This window comes from Eleginops maclovinus, chromosome 16, assembly GCF_036324505.1.
Source record: "Eleginops maclovinus isolate JMC-PN-2008 ecotype Puerto Natales chromosome 16, JC_Emac_rtc_rv5, whole genome shotgun sequence".
NCBI lineage: Eukaryota > Metazoa > Chordata > Actinopteri > Perciformes > Eleginopidae > Eleginops > Eleginops maclovinus.
This window is the reverse complement of record NC_086364.1, coordinates 23,705,309-23,726,802: the sequence shown is the minus strand read 5'-3', so window position 1 is coordinate 23,726,802 and position 21,494 is coordinate 23,705,309. Positions and strand designations below refer to the sequence as shown.

Below are 21,494 nucleotides of genomic sequence, written 5' to 3'. Positions count from 1 at the left end.
TCTATCCAAAAACAATCAAATATAAATAATAAGATCAAACATAAAGATACTTAAAAAATGTATTAAAAAAAGAATACAAATCAAAAAATACCTTTAATTTCCAGCTCGAGCACATTCATAATCTTCAGTGTGTTGGCAGAAGGTTCCACCACAGTTCATTGTTTCCCCACGGAGGCATTCTGTAGACGGACCAAAATAACGACCATGTTTGCGCGTGCGCAGTGCTGACAGGGAAGTGCGGAATATTTGGTGCGTCTTTTTTCAGTTTGGGCTGAAATAAGAACCTGCGGATCTGTTGGGGGTCGGGATTCATGCACCCTGAGACCCTCGGTCCCCAGAGAGGAGAACCCTCACCTGCAGGTGGAGACACACCTGCACGATGCCCCGCAGAAAGGTGAGCCGCTGGGGGGACAACAACATCACGTCATAGGGCTAACACTAACACACTGTACTCTGCTGGCTGCACATTACAGAGTGTACTGTATTTCATTACTACACACACGCATCATGCAGCCTGCCTTTGGCTCTGTGTGTGTGTGTGTGTGTGTGTGTGTGTGTATTTCAGATTGGATGAAATAGACTTCATTGATCCCATTTTGGGTTTATTGTTGTCCTTAAACAGCAGCATGGATAAGATTTTGCTCATGAATTAGAAATAAAGTAAAGGTATACATATCAGCAGTAGCGGATAAACAACATATGCAAAACAGAGAATATCTACATGTCAATAATGAAGGATAATTTACATTTATATTCATTTAAATGCTACTTAAACTGCTAACGTTAATGTAAACTGTGTATATTGCATTTCATGCTACATTTTGGGGGGGTGATCCAGGCTGGACATGCATACTGTACTCTGTGTATCTGTATATTTATATTGTGTAAGATTAGGATATACTTTTATTTTTGATCACGGTAGCATGTAAAAACCAAGTATTGCACATCGTTTGAAGAATACAAAGAGTAGAAAATAAACCATCGTTCAATATAATACTGTCTGACAATAAACACTATACAGCTAACAGAATTTAAAATAGGACATTGTTTACATTAATTGTGCAATTAATGGTATATGTTGGTGTACGTAGTTATATTTTGTGTGTTATTATTATTTGTAATAGCTTTTATAACAGTACCCTTTTTATTCTGTGTTGTATTCTTGTTTCTGTGTCTCTGTGTGCAGCACCTACTGTATAATAAAACCCACTCTGACATCAAATAAATAGAAATGTTATACAATAAAAATGTAGTGTGAAGAAAAGTCCAGTGCATATACTCTATCCTTCAGTACTGATATATTCTCTGTGTTGCACATTATCTTCTACTGCTGATTTTACATCTTTATTGTTTTATTATATTTTATTTTATTTAGCTCTTGTTTATGGTCAATGTCTTATTTATGCTGCTATCACTAAATCTTTTCCCAATTACATATATATACAGGGGTAAGGACATGAGCCACCAGAATACTCTGTATGAAATGCTCTAGTTCCATGGAAGACCTTTATATGACAGGAGTGGATCTGTACACATACACAGAATATAAATATGAAGTACTGATGTGTAAACAAGCTGTTTGTGTGCACACATGTAAGAGCAGGCTGAAGGCTTTCCTCTCTGGTGCAGCGTACAGTTCGGCCTGGTTTTAAACTCCTTCTTAAACACCCCCATGGACCCTTCATTTTATGGATTTTTAATTATTGTATTCTAACTGTATCTGTGTAACCAATCGTTTGTATTTCCATTCTTATCTTGTCATTTTACTATATTGTTTTATATTGTCATTCGTTTTTTGCTGATTGGTGAAGCCCTCTGAGACACATGTGATTTGTGATATTGGGCTATATAAATACATTTGAATTGAATTAGAGAATACAATTATGCAGCAGCATATCTTATCTGTATTGCCTATGTGTATCAGGTCCTCGGGCCACAGTGAGAGGAGCTTTAAAATCGGGGCTTTTTTGTATGAATTGAGGTCATATTTTCCTCCACGTTAACAGCAGCTGTACTGTCGGAAAGGAACAGGCTGTTCTCGCGGATGGATCGAAGCATCCGCACCAAAACAAAGCTGTGATTGGACAGGAGCTGGACAAGCTTAGTGCTGATTCGTCCCACTGCCTCAAAGCCCGCCCACCCCGCAGTGTGATTGGTTGTAAACGAGGTGCTCTGAGCTGATTCGTCCCACTGCCTCAAAGCCCGCCCACCCCGCAGTGTGATTGGTTGTATGTAAATGAGGGGCTCCTGTTATGAAGTTGTCAAATACAGCTTCCAGTGTAGTCCATGCTGGAGTCATTTATGCTACTTTTCTGCACTTTTAGCATTATCAAAATGTTGATAAAATTATCAATAAGTATTAAAAAAAAAGTAGAAACATCCTTCCCTGCTTTGGAGTGAAAAAACGTAGTAAAAAAAAATATAAACACACGTTTCTGTGTATGATTTTAAGTACTATTTAAATGACCTTTATAAGCATTGAAAACAAACATCCTTATGGTAATATTATCAGCATGTTTACTTTTTATTAAAAGTAGAGTAGCATAATTAAAAAGCTGTATTCATTCAGTTATTTTCTATTCCTTTAATTTTATTATTACCTTCTTAATAACTGCATTTGTTCTGTATCTGTAAATAGCTTTAAACTACATTTTATAGATGATTTAGCTATGTACACCTATTTACCCCCGGTGTATTATAATAACCCTCTAACCATTACAGCTGTTGTGGCTCCCTGACATACACACAGTGTAGTCACCGTAATACAGGCAGCCCCAACATCATGTATTTGAGGCTGTTATTAAAAAGGATGAAGGGTGGCCTCTGGATGTATTTCTCTGTTGAATGCAAATGACGTGTTGTCTCCTATAGAGCCCCTCGCCCCTCCCCCACTCAGCTGATTTTAGGGGGGACGAACCTCCCTTATCAGCCTCCCCCCTTTCATTGCGAGTGGAGGCAGATAGCAGCAGAAATCTGGACAAATCCAGCTGTAACACCAGTTTTTCGTACCCTATTATTTGGTTTAATTTCTTAATTGAACGCTTTTTTTAATTGATTGTAAATTAGAGATTCGCGTGGAAGATGCGTTCACGTGTTGTGGGAAACTGGCGTTAATGGTACAATAGATGCGTTATTCAGTGTGTGCCGGAGCGTTATGATGCCAATTAGGATTATTTTGAGTGTTTATTGACAAGTGTAGAGGGGGTGCAGCACCGGAAGAGAGGGGAGGGATGCTCCTCCATCAGGATGGGATCTTTGTTGAATTATCCGCTGGTAAAAAAGAAAATCACTCCTCTGTTTTCATGTTTTACACCATTTATCTGATTGTTGTTGTTGTTGTTGTTGTTGTTGTTGTTGTTTATTTTTATTCCCCGTGTTATCAGAGGACCGCCGGCAGTAGCTCGGACGGGACGGAGGACTCGGATTTTTCCGCCGATCTCGAGCACACCGAAGCTCTCGGGAGCGCGCACAGACGCAGCAGCGCGCGCCTGACTCGCGCCTCACTGCGCCTCAGCCGGAGCTCTCAAGGTAAACAATAAAGTTTATTCTAATGAATCCATTAAAGGAAGAGCAGCGTTCATTCCAATACATATATCGCACATATGAGAACAGACAGTTTGTGAGAAATGAACTGTTTTAGAGACTTTTATAGAGGTGTGTGTGTGTGTGTGTGTGTGTGTGTGTGTGTGTGTGTGTGTGTGTGTGTGTGTGTGTGTGTGTGTGTGTGTGTGTGTGTGTGTGTGTGTGTTTTAGCATCAGAGATCTATCCTAACAGTGGTGGAAGAAGTACTATTCTGCTTTTTGTATTTAATCACAACCAAACATCTAATTTTTTTAAACTGATGCCGATATTTTAGGTAAACTTCAAACGTTTCTGAGATAAATCCATTATAGGACAAGTTCAATTCATTTAAATTAATATATTGCACCTAGGTGAAGAGAATATGCAGTTTGTGTTGACATATATCGGGTTATATTAACTATGTTGGAGACTGTTATCGCAGTGTGTGTGTGTGTGTGTGTGTGGATAAATAGCCTCTGTGGGTCAGGGAGAGGTAAGACAGAGAAATCCAAAATGAATCAAAAATATCCGAAAACTCAACAATTATTTTAAAATCAAGCAGAGAAGTCATTGTTTCCAGCTGTTGTTCCTTAATTAGAGGAAGTCAAGTTTATGATAATTATAGAATCGGATCCTTTTCATTTACATGTGTCATTTGAATCAGGAACAAACCCTTCATTCAGAGACTAGAGAGACCCCCCCCCCCCCCCCCCCATTATATAGGCTGCAGCCTCTAAGCATGAATGGGTTCAGCAGACAGTCTGACCTCACACACACACACACACACACACACACACACACACACACACACACACGCTCTCTGTGACCTCTTTATGTTGCGGCTGCTGGAGGGGATTTATGGCAGAGACAGAGGAGGTGACTCTGTTCTCAAACTGTAAAAGTTTACAAAATGCAGTGTTAGTACTTTTACTCAAGTACTGCACTTAGGTAAACTTCTGAGGGTACTTTACTTGTGTATTTCCTTTAGTACTATACTTTATACTTCTACTCGCTATGTCTAAATTATACTTTTTATTCCACAGATTTATTTACTAACTACAGTTTTAAATGATTATTATTATACAATACAAATCAAATTATAAATAAATGGAAGTGTATGACAAGTCTAAGTATATTTGGTGCCAATACTTTTGTCCTTTTACCTAAGTAAGCTTTTTAAATCAGGATGTTACTTAAGTAATGCCTCTCAGTACTTCTTCCAGCACACAGAGGAAGGTTTCATACACAGAGAAGTCGATCAGATGTTAAATCTTGGACAAGTAAGTCCTCATCCATTGCTAAAAAAGGAGTAGCAGCATTAGGAAGGAGTAAGGAGGTGAAGGAGAGTGAGCTGTGTCTTATTAGAGATGCAATAGTGTAATAAAGTTACCTTCTGCTCCTCCTTCTCCTCCTCCTCTCTCCTCCTCCTCCTGCAGACACCTGCAGCTCAGTGCGGAGCTGTGTCTCTCCGGCTGCTGTCGGAGCTGAAGAGGATTCAGTGGCAGCGTCCGTCTTCTCCTCGGGACGCAGAATCACCCGCAGCCAGCAGGGGGCGACAAACACCACAGCCAAAAAATACCCTCTGCGTCAGAGCCGGTCATCGGGCTCCGACACCGAGGCCAACGGTGAGAGGACCATGGCGTCCAGAATCTCCTGTAACTCATATACATTTGACAGGAAGGGAGGGTTTTCATAAATCTGCTTAAGAAAGGAACAGGAAAGTCAGGGGACATGAGCGAGACCAGGAGGTGCTGACTCATGTACCATTTAAAGACTCATTCCTGCACCTCTCTATAGTTCAGTTTATCCCCTCTCATTCTCTTCGTCCTGATTGGCTCTTCAGATCTGAAGCCGGGCACTGACCGGGACGAGACGCCCCCCCCGCACCCCGACAGGAAACGCCCCATCCTCCGAGTCCGACCTGGAGGTCTCGAGCCACAGCAATGACCTGCTAGTGTCCCAGGAGGAGGACGAGCGATTGGCCAAAGAGCTGTCACTCAAGGAGGCCGCCGCCCACGACCTCTCCCACCGGCCCAAACGCCGGCGATTCCACGAGAGCTACAACTTCAACATGAAGTGCCCCACGCCCGGCTGCAACTCGCTGGGTGAGCACACACACATTTCTAAACGTCCCGCTCCGATGGCTGCAGGTGTTTCTTCCTGAGTTACCTTTACTGTCAGGAGGAGAAAAACTGAAATAAAAACACCTTCCTGTTTCCCTCAGGTCATCTGACAGGGAGGCACGAGAGACATTTCTCCATCTCGGGTTGTCCTCTCTACCATAATCTGTCAGCTGATGAGTGCAAGGTACACCCACACACACACACACACACACACACACACACACACACACACACGCACACACACACTCAAAAATATATATATCTTACATTTTTGTAGTTCTATTTTAATATAAAATGTTTGGTTTAACTCAGACCCTGAAAATAAAAGAGGTGGTTACTGCAGTTATTCAGCTGTGTGTGTGTGTGTGGGGTGGGGGGTGTGTGTGAGAGTGTGTGGAGGGGGGCAGTTTGGAGGTCAATGGTTTGTTAGATGGTGTTGTCTGTTTGTCAGGGTAAGGCATCGACGCGCGACAAACAGGCCGAGGAGAGAACGCTGTCACATCGCCAGGACGAGAACAGACACTCCACAAGAAGCCAGGTAACACACACACACACACACACACACACACACACACACACACACACACACACACACACACACTCTTCAGGCAGGCCAAGTTCAGCTGAAGGTTGCACCCCTCTCACTTGTCTGATTCACTTAATTGTGAACTGTGTGTGTGTGTGTGTGTGTGTGTGTGTGTGTGTGTGTGTGTGTGTGTGTGTGTGTGTGTGTGTGTGTGTGTCGGGGATCCCCACACACTGCATCATGACTGCTAGCTTCAGGTCAGAGGTCACACTGTGATTCCTCAGGTGAGTGTGGCCAGAGGAAGGTGATGAAGGGCTGTTGTTTGAGTCCCTGAGTGTGGACTCTCTCTCTCCTGGTTGTTACAGGGACTCCGTTTCATTCAGTCCTGTGGTTTTGATCGTGTGTGTCCTCAGGCACCGTCAGACCGTCAGCTGCGCTACAAGGAGAAGGTGACGGAGCTGAGGAGGAAGAGGAACTCTGGCCTCAATAAGGAGCAGAAGGACAAGCACGTGGTAAGAGAGGAGAGGAAATTACAGGAATTACATACAAAGGGTTACAGAAAGCAGATGTCAAACCCTCCCTGGACTCTGTCCTTCTCTTTACCGGGGACAGATTCATGCATCCAGAGTTAGCTTAGCTTAGCGACGTGTTAGCGAGTATTAACACCCTCTGAAATGTCTTAATCGACCAATCAGAATTGGGTATTCAACTGAGCTGTATAATGATGTTCAATAAAAAATGTTGTCTCGTGTCGGACACCCCCACCTCACCTGAGGTATAAAGCCCGGGGTCAGCCGCTTCACACCTCCTTTCTACCCCTCCCCTCCTCCCCTCCTCCCCTCCTCCACTTCCTTTTCAGATTCCTTTTCCAAATTTCAAACTTTTTTGAACTTCCGACTGTTTCTTCACAAGGATCCCTTCTTCCCTAAAAGATCGGACTGTTTTTCAAATTTCTGGATATTCTTCTAATGTCGAGTTTAAAAAAATGTCCGATTTATTTTTTCCAGAGTTGACGTCATGGCATTGATGTGACTGCACATAGTCCTTTGATGCTCCTTAGCTTAGCTTGGCGGTGTGTTAGTGAGTATTAACAACCTCTGAAATGTCTTAATCGACCAATCAGAATCGAGTATACATATAGACTGTATATATAGCATACATAAAGTGAGTCGTGTCATAATGTTCAACAAATCATTCGGACACCCTGGATGAGTCACTCCACACCTCCTTTATACCCTCCTCTCTTCCACTTCCTTACTGTACTTTATTTTGAAAATCCTCTCCCCCAGGACCACCGCCAGAACCTGGGGTCGAGCCGCGAGCCGCTGCTGGAAAACATCACGAGTGACTACGACCTGGAGTTGTTCCGGAAAGCCCAGGCACGTGCATCGGAGGACCTTGTAAGAGAGAAAACTCATCCTCACCTCGCTCCCTTACTCCCTCCCCACCCCACCCCACCCCCCCCCTTTCTGCATCACTCCTCTTCTTCTCTGTTTCAGTCAGCACAGCCTCCTCTGCAGCCTCAGGAGGAGTCTGACATATTTTTGGTAGTTTGGACGATCACTTCCTGTTACTCTGTGTTTGTTTCTCTCTGTTGTTACCCATTCTGATACGAGCACAGGGATGTGTTTGAGTTGGTAAATACACATGACATAATAGAAAACATGTGAAATATTAGACCATTTCTCATGTATATACACATAGAAGCTGATTTATGAGATAATTGTCATTCTCACAAATCCCTTTAAAATTTCAAGGCGTTGTTTTTTCTATCAGGCGTAATCTATTCAGAGGAATCCATTGGTTCTGTCAGGCCTTTGAATCCTTCTGTCTTCTTAACTTTTATAGAAATAATTACTCATTTAATTATATTTACATAATTTAAGTCAAAAATCTAAAAAAATGTGCAATATTTTAACTTCATGTTATTATATAATATTTGATTGTATTATTTTAAATTAAATGACAGTTTATTCTATTATACGATTTTGTTTTAAATTAAATTATCTTGTTTCATATTTTATTATTTTATCTTAAATTCAATCATATTATATTATTTTAAATTATATTGCTATATTTTAAATTAAATTATGTCATATTATGTTTCCCACTGGGAACAGCTTAAAAATCCTTCCAGAAATGAAGACTGGTATCCTGATACAAAGCGTTCCCTTCCTCACGCTCACCTTCATCCTTCATCTTGATAGTCTTTATCTTTCTGTGGCTTGCTGCCTCCTCTGAGGTTTATCTCTGGTTCAGCTGATCCTATTCCCTGAATAACTGGGATCCCCTCTCCTCCTCTGCCTCCTCTTCCTCCTCCCCATCAGGACAAGCTGCGTCTGAGCGGACAGGTTTCGGAGGGAAACAACATGATAAAGACCATCGTGTTCGGCCGCTACGAGCTGGACACCTGGTACCACTCCCCGTATCCGGAGGAGTACGCCCGGCTGGGGAGGCTCTACATGTGCGAGTTCTGCCTGAAGTACATGAAGAGCCAGACCATTCTGCGCAGGCACATGGTGAGGCAGCTCAGTCACACACGTCCTGCTCCTGTTCAGGTAGAAGGCTGAAAACAGGCCCATAGCACACCGTGTATACTGCTTTAAAGCCTCAAAGGGTGGAGATGATTTGTCTTTATGAAAGGGAGACTAACGACACTGATGGAGGAATATTGAAAATGTACTTTGAGCTATAGCCTTTATAACTGTAACCTCACTATCGCCCGGCCTCAGGGCGCTCATGCAGACTCTATTCAGACAGACTGAATAACTTCTGATGGCCTCAGTGTCTGTATCAGAGGCAGAGAAACTGAGGACTGAACTCTCAAACTAATATGTAGCTTTCCACTTTCACAGACTGGAGATGTTAAAAGAAGATGATTAGGGCCTCACGAAGAAGGAGTTGGAGACCTTTTTAAAAGTCGAAATTTAGAAAGAAAAGTGATCATTTTTAGGAATACAGTGATCATTTTATAGAAATTGTCATCAATTCCACTAAGTCGAATCAGAAGTTTGAAAAGAAAAGAAATTGGGGACAAAAAGTGTAATTTTTTTAAATGATCACTTTTTCCTAAAACATGTCCCACTATTTTCTCATTATTCTAACTCCAAGAGCTTTCAATCCAGAAGGAGCATTATGTGAAACTTAAAGAGTATGTTTTCCGGTTCCCCTTCCTCTTATCTCTCCTCCCTGCAGGCTAAGTGTGTGTGGAAGCATCCTCCAGGAGACGAGATCTACAGGAAGGGGAACATCTCGGTGTTCGAGGTGGACGGGAAGAAGAACAAGGTAAAAGAGTTATGGTTAGGGTTACAGCAGTTCATACTCCACTGATAGCAGTGTTACCTAATTAACTATTAAAAATGTAGTTTTTGAATAATCTCATTTCTTTGGAGACTTCTTATTTGTAGAAAATTACTTTAAAAGGAAAAACTAAACTTTCATAAATCATCTAAAATCGTAAAATATATAGTTTGTATAAAAATTGCCCACTAAAATAAAAACAAATGATTAAACACCAACATTTAAAACATTTATTTAATTGTCAAAGAATTACATTACGAAAAAAATTGAGGTGAGGTGGTTCGGGCACCTAGTGAGGATGCCACCTGGGCGCCTCCCTAGGGAGGTGTTCCAGGCACGTCCAGCTGGGAAGAGGCCGAGGGGTAGACCTAGGACCAGGTGGAGGGGTTATATCTCTTCGCTGGTCTGGGAGCGCCTTGGAATCCCCCAGTCAGAGCTGGTTGATGTGGCCAGGGAAAGAGAAGTTTGGGGCTCTCTGCTGGAGCCGTTACCTCCGAGACCCGGATGGATAAGCGGGAGAAGATGGGAGGATGGGTGGATGGATGGGTGGATGGATGGATGGATGGATGGATGATGGATGGATTAAAAAAATCACCTTCCAAAGAAATCTACATTTTGGAGAAATTACATTTTTCATAACAATGACTTAGTTTACAGACACAGCAACTAATGAGATATTCTGATGATACAGTAAGCTCAACATGTGGACTTACTTATCTGAGGACAACATATTACAGTATCAGAGCAGAGCTACGCTGAGAGGATGGTTTGACATGAAATTGGATTCTAAAAAACGTGTTAAGTGCTCCATGAATTACGGGAGGAAGTGACAGTAATGGAATTCAGCAGGAGAGTATTTTACTGCAGGTGATGACAGAGATTTGCATCATTCAGCTTTCAAACTAAAACTGAAATACTGAAAGCTGCAAAATGTGCTACTCATACTTACAATTAACAGAAAGAGTCTCAGTAAGCCACGAGGATTTCATGAATATTCATTTAGTTTTTACATTTGTTTCAGTTCTGCCATTTTTGTGTGTGTGTTCCCTGAATGTAGTCCTCCCTTACCTAATGAGATGGAGATCTTTCTGTTAAATGGTCCCACTTCATGAATGTGTTTTGTACAGATTTACTGTCAGAACTTGTGTCTGCTGGCGAAGCTCTTCCTGGACCACAAGACCCTTTACTACGACGTGGAGCCGTTCCTGTTCTACGTGATGACCGAGGCCGACAACACGGGCTGCCATCTGGTCGGATATTTCTCTAAGGTGAGAGTCCTGAAGCGGACAGCACATTTACTCTGGGCTGTGCTCGAGTTGAATGGAGCTACTTACATTTACTTCAATATTTTTTAACTTTATGCTAATTTGTATTTCTCCTCTACTTATTTTAATAGAGAAACAATTTATTTGCCTCGACCTACATTTTCAAAAATCATTCAATATTTTTAAAAAACGTAATAAAAAAAAAGTTCGACTAAAAAAACAAAAACATTTTTCAGAAATTACCAAATTAAAAAATCACCTTTCATTTCAAAATGTGGCAGAAACACCTGGCGTTTCAAAACATCACCTTTATTTAAGACAGCAAGATTTTCAGAAATCCACATATTTTTCGTTAAAAAATTAACTTCAAAAAATCCTTAAAATATTATTTTTTAAAAAGTCCCCGAAGAATTATTTTCATTAGATATTAATTTTCAAAAAATCTATTTTTATTTTGCACAAACACCTTATTTTTCTAATTAGCGAAACATGACCTTACATTAAGAAGAGCCTGATTCAAAATAAATGACCTAGTCTCTGAAAACTGAATAAAAAACAGGAATCTGTTGGGGAACAAAGAGACGGAAATATCCCAAATGTTAGAAACAGTGAAATGCTACTCGATGCATCGATACTAACCCTCTAATCAGGGCTTATTGGTAAGGATTTATGGAGGGTTTTCCTGCTTTTGATGCTTAGAGTACGTTTTGCTTTCCTTCTGTTTTAAGTGAGATTTTGATTATATGACTTTAACTTTTGACGGTAAGGTTTTGGCACGTTTACTTGAGTGCAGGATCAGAATACTTCACCCACCTCCGCTGATATTAAACCCAAGAACCCAGCTGATCTCTTGTGTTGACGGAGGTTCTGTTCCCCCTCTGCAGGAGAAGAACTCCTTCCTGAACTACAACGTGTCCTGTATCCTCACCATGCCTCAGTACATGAGGCAGGGCTACGGCAAGATGCTCATCGACTTCAGTGAGTGTGTGCGTGTGCGTGTGTGTGTGTGTGTCAGTCATAAACCTAACACTGGCCGAGGGATGCTGCACGATAACAGCAGATTTAGGGGTCTGTCTGCAGCCTCACACACTCCTGTTGTTTTGTATTAAAGTCATTAATTTTCTTTTTGTTTTCTCTGTCTTATCTACATTTCCTCCGAGGGAGAAGAGGATGCTTAAGAAGGAGTGCACCAATTAAAAGTCTCTGTCTTGTCTGTGTTTAAGGTTACCTGTTGTCGAAGGTGGAGGAGAAGGTGGGCTCACCTGAGCGACCGCTCTCTGACCTCGGCCTCATCAGCTACAGAAGCTACTGGAAGGAAGTTCTGCTGCGATACCTGTACAACTTCCAGGGAAAAGAGATCTCCATCAAAGGTCAGAGCGGGAACACAACCTACAAACAAGCTAACAAGAGTGTAAATGAGACGACTAAACGTCATTATGTACCCAACATTAGCCTCCTTTAGCTTAGCGGTGGTGAGGTGAAGTCATGTGACCGTGCTGTAGTTCCTCTATAGTCCAACATTAGCCTCCTTTAGCTTAGCGGTGGAGACGTGAAGTCATGTGACCGTGCTGTAGTTCCTTTATAGTCCAACATTAGCCTCCTTTAGCTTAGCGGTGGAGACGTGAAGTCATGTGACCGTGCTGTAGTTCCTTTATAGTCCAACATTAGCCTCCTTTAGCTTAGCGGTGGTGACGTGAAGTCATGTGACCGTGCTGTAGTTCCTTTATAGCCCAACATTAGCCTCCTTTAGCTTAGCGGTGGAGACGTGAAGTCATGTGACCGTGCTGTAGTTCCTCTATAGCCCAACATTAGCCTCCTTTAGCTTAGCGGTGGAGACGTGAAGTCATGTGACCGTGCTGTAGTTCCTTTATAGCCCAACATTAGCCTCCTTTAGCTTAGCGGTGGTGACGTGAAGTCATGTGACCGTGCTGTAGTTCCTTTATAGCCCAACATTAGCCTCCTTTAGCTTAGCGGTGGAGACGTGAAGTCATGTGACCGTGCTGTAGCTCCTTTATAGCCCAACATTAGCCTCCTTTAGCTTAGCGGTGGAGACGTGAAGTCATGTGACCGTGCTGTAGTTCCTTTATAGCCCAACATTAGCCTCCTTTAGCTTAGCGGTGGAGACGTGAAGTCATGTGACCGTGCTGTAGTTCCTTTATAGCCCAACATTAGCCTCCTTTAGCTTAGCGGTGGAGACGTGAAGTCATGTGACCGTGCTGTAGCTCCTTTATAGCCCAACATTAGCCTCCTTTAGCTTAGCGGTGGAGACGTGAAGTCATGTGACCGTGCTGTAGTTCCTTTATAGCCCAACATTAGCCTCCTTTAGCTTAGCGGTGGAGACGTGAAGTCATGTGACCGTGCTGTAGCTCCTTTATAGCCCAACATTAGCCTCCTTTAGCTTAGCGGTGGAGACGTGAAGTCATGTGACCGTGCTGTAGTTCCTTTATAGCCCAACATTAGCCTCCTTTAGCTTAGCGGTGGAGACGTGAAGTCATGTGACCGTGCTGTAGTTCCTTCATAGCCCAACATTAGCTTTTTGCTTCAAAAATGATAAAGTGGTGTTGATGTGTGTCTGCATTTTAGTGCTCTACTCCAAACACTTACTCTTACAATGCTAATTCAACTTTTCTGACCACAGTTAGTCAGGGTTGGATAGTATATCAAAACACTCTCATATGAAGCTTTTGCTCGCAGCTGGTTAGCTTAGCATAGCACAAAGTTTGGAAACAGCTAGCCGTTATGACATTGTGACAGCTGTTTCCAGTGTTCCCAATCTTTATGCTAAACTAATTGGCTGCTTTTACTTTACCTAACGCAAGCCTTTCTTCTTTGCCGCTCAATTTGACTTCATGTCTGGGTTTTGAGGTAAAAACTCTACTACAGCTAACCGAAACACCATGTTTTACTAATATTTAGATGAGCTACTGTTCACAAATAAGTGATCCACTGCAAGTTTAAAGATATTTTTGTCACACATGTAGAGGAATCAGTAATCCCAGTCTGACAAACTGAATGCTTCAGTACACTCTGTTCCCATCCAAGCCTCTCTCTGTCCTCTTGTTTAAAACTCTTAATGAATGCAGGAAGACCCTCTCAGTGCACTCTTCTTCATTCAGGATCAGCCCTCAGTGTTCTCCCATCATGCCTTTCTCTGCAGAGATGATTAAACATCAGGAGCTTTTGATTACTTTCCATAAAGAGCTGTGTGTTCTCGTCCTGCAGGTCAGTTTCGTGGCATTTCAGCTGCAGAGAAACAGCCGAGCCTCAACAATGAGTTCAAGCAAAAGAGAAGACAAATCTCCCTGGGATTTTGACGCTTTCTGGAGCGTCCATACGTCAGGTTGACTCGACTTGTAAATGATTCTTAGGGACTCCTCGTGCAGGACATTATAACTCATCCTTGTGATGGAAACTTCTGAAGTAATGGAGAGGGGCTTTTAGACGTCCCTGAACAAGAACTATCTCGTGGCAGCTTGTGCTCGGTCATAGACTGGCATCAACAATGCGCCAAAGCTGCTCCTCCTTAAGGGAGATTACAGCACCCCAAGCCCGGAAGACCCGTGCCTTTGGAACGCAGTCAGAGGAAGGAGAAAAAGGAGGAGCTTTCTCGAAGTTTAACTACCTAAGCCAACAATTCCCTAACAATCCTCACCAGACAAGTGTTTGCTCAGGCGGTGAATACAGTGAACATTAAACCAGCCTAACAGCAGCTGTCTGAAGGGTTTGGGCTGTTTTTAGGCATCATTGTCGTCACTGTTAGCATGTTAGCATAACGCTATCAGCCAACAGATGCATAAAACTGTTTTAAATTTCGGTGTAAAGTTTCTCGTGAAGTCTCTGCAAATTAGCTCAAAGTACCTGTGTTGCGTTGCTACAGCCAGAAAAAGCTGTTGGCATGGCTGCAGAAATTAAAACAAATAGAAGCCAATTTCAGTCTCTCAGTACTCATGATAATACTGTTGCCACTCAAATGATTTTTGGAGTATTGTCAACTCGCTTATTTTCATCCTAAACAGCCAATTGGACTCCTGAACAGAAAGAGGAGCTTACCTCTGTGGATACTTTAGCAGTGTTTTTCCCACCAGCAACCAATAAGCAGTAACTGCTGCCTTGCAGCTGTTGTGGAAATGTGCCATTTTTTTCTGATTTGCAGAGACTTCAGGAGAAACTTTACAAAGAAATTTAAAGCAGTTTTATGCATCTGTTGGCTGAGAGTGAAGGGAATATCGATGTGTTTTTATGTTGTGCGATACCGTGACGATATCCGTGGTTCTCTCTCTGACTCCTCCGTGTCTCTCAGAGATCAGCCAGGAGACGGCGGTGAACCCGGTGGACATCGTCAGCACTCTGCAGTCCCTCCAGATGCTCAAATACTGGAAGGGAAAACACCTGGTTTTAAAGAGACAGGTAGGAGACGAGCGGTGGAGTTGGAATGTCAGAATTATTTCATTTGTTTTTATCAAAACTTGATTAATCAAAAAAATACTTTATTTTTGAAAAATCCTCAAATATAAAAAAAAGCTTAATTTACTTTTTGTTTTTTACCAAGATCGTATTCCTTCTCAAAATGTTGGAGAAAAAGCTTTTTATTTCCCAAACTGTAAACCAGAGAAAAAGAAAAGAATCCCAAAAATAAACCTATAGAGTAAAAATGCTTTTCTAGAGAAAACTGTTGAAAAACAAATATTAAACATTTCATTAAAACGACATTTTTCTAAAATTACCACATTTTTTTTTAACTCCTTTTCAACTTTTTTTAAAACTACCTATTTAAAAAAAAATTGCCTTACTTTTTAGGAATAACATTTTTTCAAATGTTTCAATTGATACCCTTTTACAAAAAAAAATCGGCAAATTTGGCCCCTGCTGCCGATCCCACCCCGACTCTCTCTCCCACTTTCCTGTCACTCTCCGCTGTCCTATCCGATTAAAGGCAAAAAGCCCCAAAAAATAACTTTAAAAAATAAATACAAATAAAAAAATCTGCAAATTTTCCTAAAATGCATTTATGTATTTTCTGTCTCTGAAGGACCTCATCGACGACTGGAAGGCGCGGGAGACGAAGCGTGGAAACAGCAAGACCATCGACCCCAAAGCCTTAAAATGGACGCCGCCTAAAGGGACATAGAGGAGCTTTCCTTCACACTGAAAACACAAATCACACACACACTGGCATGCTCACAGAGCCTCAACCACACACACACACCTGTAAAAACGCTTCAGCAGCTTCAGCACCGTCTCTGGGTTCAGCAGCCACGCTCACAGCTCAGGAATCTCAAACCTACAAGAATATTTGTTGGAAAATGTGCATTAATCTGGACCTCAAACGTTACCATGATCAGAAATAAGGCTATAATCAGACTTCACTTTGTCTCAGAATGCATCATGTGACCGAGCTATAGTCAGAGTTAGAGGATGAGCAACAGACAGAGATGTGAGTGTGATGTGTACGCAGGATAACCCCGGACTCCTCCTCATCTGTTCCTGCAGAGTGAGAGTAATGAGTGTTGTTGGAGCACCTCATGCACCAGGCTCGCCCTCTAATCCAATCAGCAGCGGTCGCTATCGAACCTGTGCTGCTATTCATTTTGTTCTCCAGACACCGGACACAACGCAGGTCGGCTGCACATTGACTCATGCAATGCATCATGGGAGACACAGACCAGCTGGCTGTGATTTCATCAACGCATAACGTTTCTGGAAACAGCAGGCAGGAGCTTGCATGGATAAAAAAATTAATAGAGCAATGAAGGAATGACTGCCTTTAGCTTAGCGGTGGTGACGTGAAGTCATGTGACCGTGCTGTAGTTCCTCTATAGCCCAACATTAGCCTCCTTTAGCTTAGCGGTGGTGACCTGAAGTCATGTGACCGTGCTGTAGTTCCTTTAGCTAATGTTGGGCTATAAAGGAACTACAGCACGGTCACATGACAGCAAGTCTCCTCCTGCGGTGCAACACAACAGAAGGACATAAATCAGAGACTTTTCTGAGTCTGCTAATGGCTGCTTGAACCCAGAGCTAATCGATGACTCAGCATTTCTCTCATGCAACACACACACACACACAGTGTCCAGTATTTAAACAATCACAGTTAGTCAGGAAGCTATAGCTGCCATTGGACCGTGTGCTATAATCTAATGTCCGTCTTCCCTCCCGTTAGTGTGGTTTATGATGTCTGCAGTTTGTTGTGAAGGGAAATCTCACACACATGTTCTCTCCGTGTTCTCTGTGGTTGTTAAATAATATTTTATACTTTTCTACCTCTTACTGTAGGTTAACCACTGTTTAAAAGCTCAGTTCAAGTTAAGCTTCTTTCCCCCTCTTTTTAATCTGTGTTGACAATAATTTTTACTAGATTTTTAAATATATATGCTATTTATATTCTTAAAAAATAAATGTTAACTGTAGAAGTCTGCTAGAGGACCGTGTGCTCTATCGGACCGGCTTCATGTGAATATGAATATTTAACTCAAATGTTTATGTAGGTTTGAATGTTTTACCTACGGTGGCTGACAGCGGCCAAAACTCTTCCCTCCGGAGAAACACTGCAGCTTCAAATATAGAGACACAAATGTTCCAGAACACACGTCAGTCTATCTGAAGTAGGGTGGCCAGACGTATTTGTCCTCCTTTTTGAGTCAAGAAGGAGGACGGCTTTAGGCCGGAATGTCCGGCCTAAAGCCGGACGTCTGGCCACCCTAATCTGAAGGTCAGCGACGTAGTGAGCTAGCTCACAGCAGATCTGCAGGAACATCAGGAGGAGTCATGTGATCACGTTGTTCAAATAAGACCAGGAAACATTTCAGGTGAACATCAACAGACACAGCTGTCCAGCATCCTCAATGTCCCTCAGCTCTCCTGTCCCAGCTGTGTGTGTCTCTCTTTAGTGTCCCCTAGTCTCCAGCTGTGTGCGTCTCTCTTTAGTGTCCCCTGCTCTCCAGCTGTGTGCGTCTCTTTAGTGTCCCCTGGTCTCCAGCTTTGTGCGTCTCTCTTTAGTGTCCCCTGGTCTCCAGCTGTGCGTGTCTCTCTTTAGTGTCCCCTGGTCTCCAGATGTGTGCGTCTTTATAGTGTCCCCTGGTCTCCAGCTGTGTGCGTCTATATAGTGTCCCCTGGTCTTCAGCTGTGTGCGTCTCTTTAGTGTCCCCTGGTCTCCAGCTGTGTGCGTCTCTCTTTAGTGTCCCCTGGTCTACAGCTGTGTGCGTCTCTCTTTAGTGTCCCCTGGTCTCCAGCTGTGTGCGTCTCTCTTTAGTGTCCCCTGGTCTCCAGCTGTGTTAGTGTCCCCTGGTCTCCAGCTGTGTGCGTCTCTCTTTAGTGTCCCCTGGTCTCCGTTGTGTTGGAGCTTCTTGCAGCGTTTGGTTTCTGCAGCTTTTAGTAAACTGCTCATGTCTCCTCTGCTGTCCTCTAGATGCTGCATGTGTTGAAGAGCTGCTGCAGATGTTCCTGCAGGAGTTCTGATTTGTGTTTCTATATTTGAAGCTGCAGCGTGTCTCTCCTGATGCAGGAGGTTTGGCCGCTGTCAGCCACCGTAGTTTCTGGTACAGGAGGGAGGAAAGCATTTCACAGTTTATCTCCTGTATTTAAAAAGTGACCGATGATTGATTTTTTGCACAAACTGGTGCCCAGTGTCTCTGTGGTTCAGCAGCATCTTCAGTTCATGTCCTCTCCCTCACAGCGTGTGTTTGAAACTTCTCTGACAATCTTTGTATTTATTGATTTAAAACATTCATCTTGTATCCAGATTTTAAGATGTGTTAAACGAGTGTTTTGGGAAATATCCGTATTTATTTTTTATTGCAGAGTTCAACACAGGGATACATACCACAAAGCAGTAACTCAACATTTACTGAAGTACACATTTTGACTTACTTTTACTTTTTTGCCAATTTATACTTCTACTCCGCTTCAATTCAAAGCTAAATATTGTACTTTATAAACTGTAGTTATTTTATAAATGTTTGCATAAAAAGAACCTAAAATAAGAAGTTTTATCATCAATTAAACTAGCAAACCGTTTAAACAAGAACAGCCTTTAAGGGATAATTATCGGCATGAACATGAATGTATTTAGAATATTTCTGGGATTTGTCTACATGTATATCTTTTTTATCATTAGGTAATAATGAATTGGCATATATAGACATTTGAGTAATTACTTTAATTTGGAGTTTTTGGGATGTTTTTCTGTTCATTTTTCAGTTTATTTAATGTTTTTAATGAACTAATTAAGGGATAATGAATTGCCCTTTATATTTGCAGCAAAATAAATAAGTATATTTCCCCCAAAAATGTAATATTCCTTTATAAACTGGGAGTGCGTCTGGGCAGCAGCTGATGTGAAGTTGGAGGTGGAATCTTGTCGGATGAAATCCTCTTTTATTTCAGATAGTTGTGAAAACGTCTCTCCTTACCGCCCAGAGGTTCGTGAGCTCTCCTTCTTTTCATCGTCTAAACAACGGCCTCATCCGATCAGGACCTCTCTCTGTGTCGTGTTTTAAAGGATGGGTCTGTGTTTTTTCTGTGGTTGTTTTTCCTTATCTTCATGTGGCTTTTGCAGTCAGGTGTCACATCTTTCATGTAAAACCATTACAAACAGGAAACATTTTAATAATTGGAGGTAAAATTGTACTTTTAGCACCTTCTCTCAATTAACCTCTGTGACGATGTAATTACAGGTTCTGATTCTAAAGTGCATTAACAGCAAAGTGCACTTTCAATGAAAGGAATCCGCCACAAACACACTTTAATCATGATGTTCCTGAATGCCTCCGCTCACTTTTTGTACTTTTCTGTGCTTTTGTTGCGTGGAAATTATGAGACTATGTCTGACGGAGGGATTCAAATAGGATTTTCTGACTGAAAATAGATAAGAAAGTTAGAACCAGAGGTGAAAAAGTAGCAGGGTTTGGAAATACTGAAGTAGAACACCTCCTAATACTTGAGTAAATATACTTCAAACACTACAGCATCACACATCCTGTTTGTTTGTTTTTGTTTTCCTCCTGTTTATCACAGAGCCAGTGGCAGCTATAGTTGTGCAGCTTGCTGTTTGTTAACCCCTGCAGAGGGTCACTGGTGCACCCCCTTCCAAACACCCCCAGTGAACGGTCCTGCCGCACTAACACATATTTACTACGCACAGACACAGAGCAGTAGCGTGGCGTCAACATGTAGCTCCGTCGTGCTTTTGTACTTGCTTCCCCCCCTTCCTCACTTCCTCTTCAATAAATGCAAATGGTGAAACTAAAGCTGTGATTGGTCACCTTTGTTCATGTTAGCGTCTCTCCTGGGACATGTCTCCATGCTTTAATGTTCAGAAAGCTCTTTATTTTTCTCATCCTGCCTGTGCTGCAGCTCCTCTTCTCACCCTCTGTCTGAAACCAGAGCCCAGTCTGTTCTGATTGGTCAACCTGCTTAGAGATGTCCCGCCCCCTTAGCCTAGCACGTACAACGTGTTGGAGCGCTAGCCAATAGGAGCGAAAGTTGACGACATTTTTGGGGAGATTTTATCATAACCTTAATTATTTTTGCCAGATTTTCACAAAGCTACGTTTACCTTTTAAAAACAAACCCTTTTTTATAGAAGTCAGAATATCATTTTTTCAAACCCAACATTTCTTGGAACTTCCACACTAAATCAGTGCTATGGTGTTAGCATGTTAGCTTGCTGTTATTAGAAGTAAAGACATATTTCAGGCCGAATTTCTCTTTCAATGTGACATTACAAATGTATTGGTTCAGAGCAAAAGCACGTGCAGACGCCTCTGTGAACAAAGGCATGCTTTTTCGGATCATCTGCGTGACTGGAATAAAAAGAGCAGGGTTTCATTTCCTCATCAGTGAAAATGTACATCAGAAAAAGCAGACAAATGAACAATTAGTAGAGAATATTTCACCAGCTTTTATTTTTCACAGAGACGACACAGAATAAAGACACTTAAAGTTATCAGCTTAAATGGATTTAAAATAAGAGTCCTTAACGTACATTAAACATTTCAGTGATTTGAAGGTCAGTGTGTGTCCTGTTGATCAACAACATGGGACTGAGATACACAGGGCAGGAAATGAAACTTAGATTATCATTATGGGATTCATTTAGTTTTATACTTGTATATTTAATAAGAGACTGGCGTCCACTCCTCCTCCGTATCTAAAAAAAAAGGTAAAATATTAGACACAAACAATACACCTTTCCAAGAGCAGACAATGAATAACAAAACCAGGGGAAATACACAGAATTTTTACAACAAAATAAAACTAAATAAAATAAGCAAAAAACTTAGAGGGAGAATCTTTCCATGGAAGTCTTTTTCAACACAAAGGATCGTGCAAAAGGATTAACGTTTCCAGATTTCTCATGTGCAATATTGATTGTTTTACAATATTCATTATTGACCTGGCTGCTAGTTGCATATTCTCATATTGATTGTACATGTTATACTGCTATACTTACTTTTCTAATTTGCCCTGGATGTTCACGTATGTGATATTAAGTAAACTGTATTTGTTGTAATATGCGTGGTATGTATTTCAGTACAATGTGCACTTCTTTAAAATAAATGAAGTTTGTTTATTAATTGGTATCTTTTATCAGACATATTTAACTTTGACTTTTGTAGTTTTTATTAATATCTTTATTTCATTTTGACTTTTTCTGAATTCAGACTTTTTTCAGTTTCTATTTTTTTGATGTTTCTTTTTTAATTTTGACTTTTTTCAGA

At 41.7% G+C, this 21,494-nt stretch overlaps 1 protein-coding gene across 1 annotated transcript; it reads left to right on the top strand.

Moving 5' to 3' along the window:
* Positions 1–221: 221 nt before the first annotated feature.
* Positions 222–20,021, top strand: LOC134878063 (histone acetyltransferase KAT7-like). Its single transcript, XM_063903843.1, is given in 17 exon segments — positions 222–394; positions 3,384–3,528; positions 4,999–5,187; positions 5,406–5,437; positions 5,439–5,667; positions 5,787–5,869; positions 6,137–6,223; positions 6,625–6,723; positions 7,501–7,611; positions 7,711–7,758; positions 8,539–8,730; positions 9,407–9,496; positions 10,639–10,779; positions 11,661–11,754; positions 12,000–12,146; positions 15,077–15,183; positions 15,806–20,021. Coding segments are annotated over 17 exon segments (1,908 nt in total). The 5' UTR covers positions 222–379; the 3' UTR covers positions 15,905–20,021.
* The last annotated feature ends 1,473 nt before the right edge of the window (positions 20,022–21,494 follow it).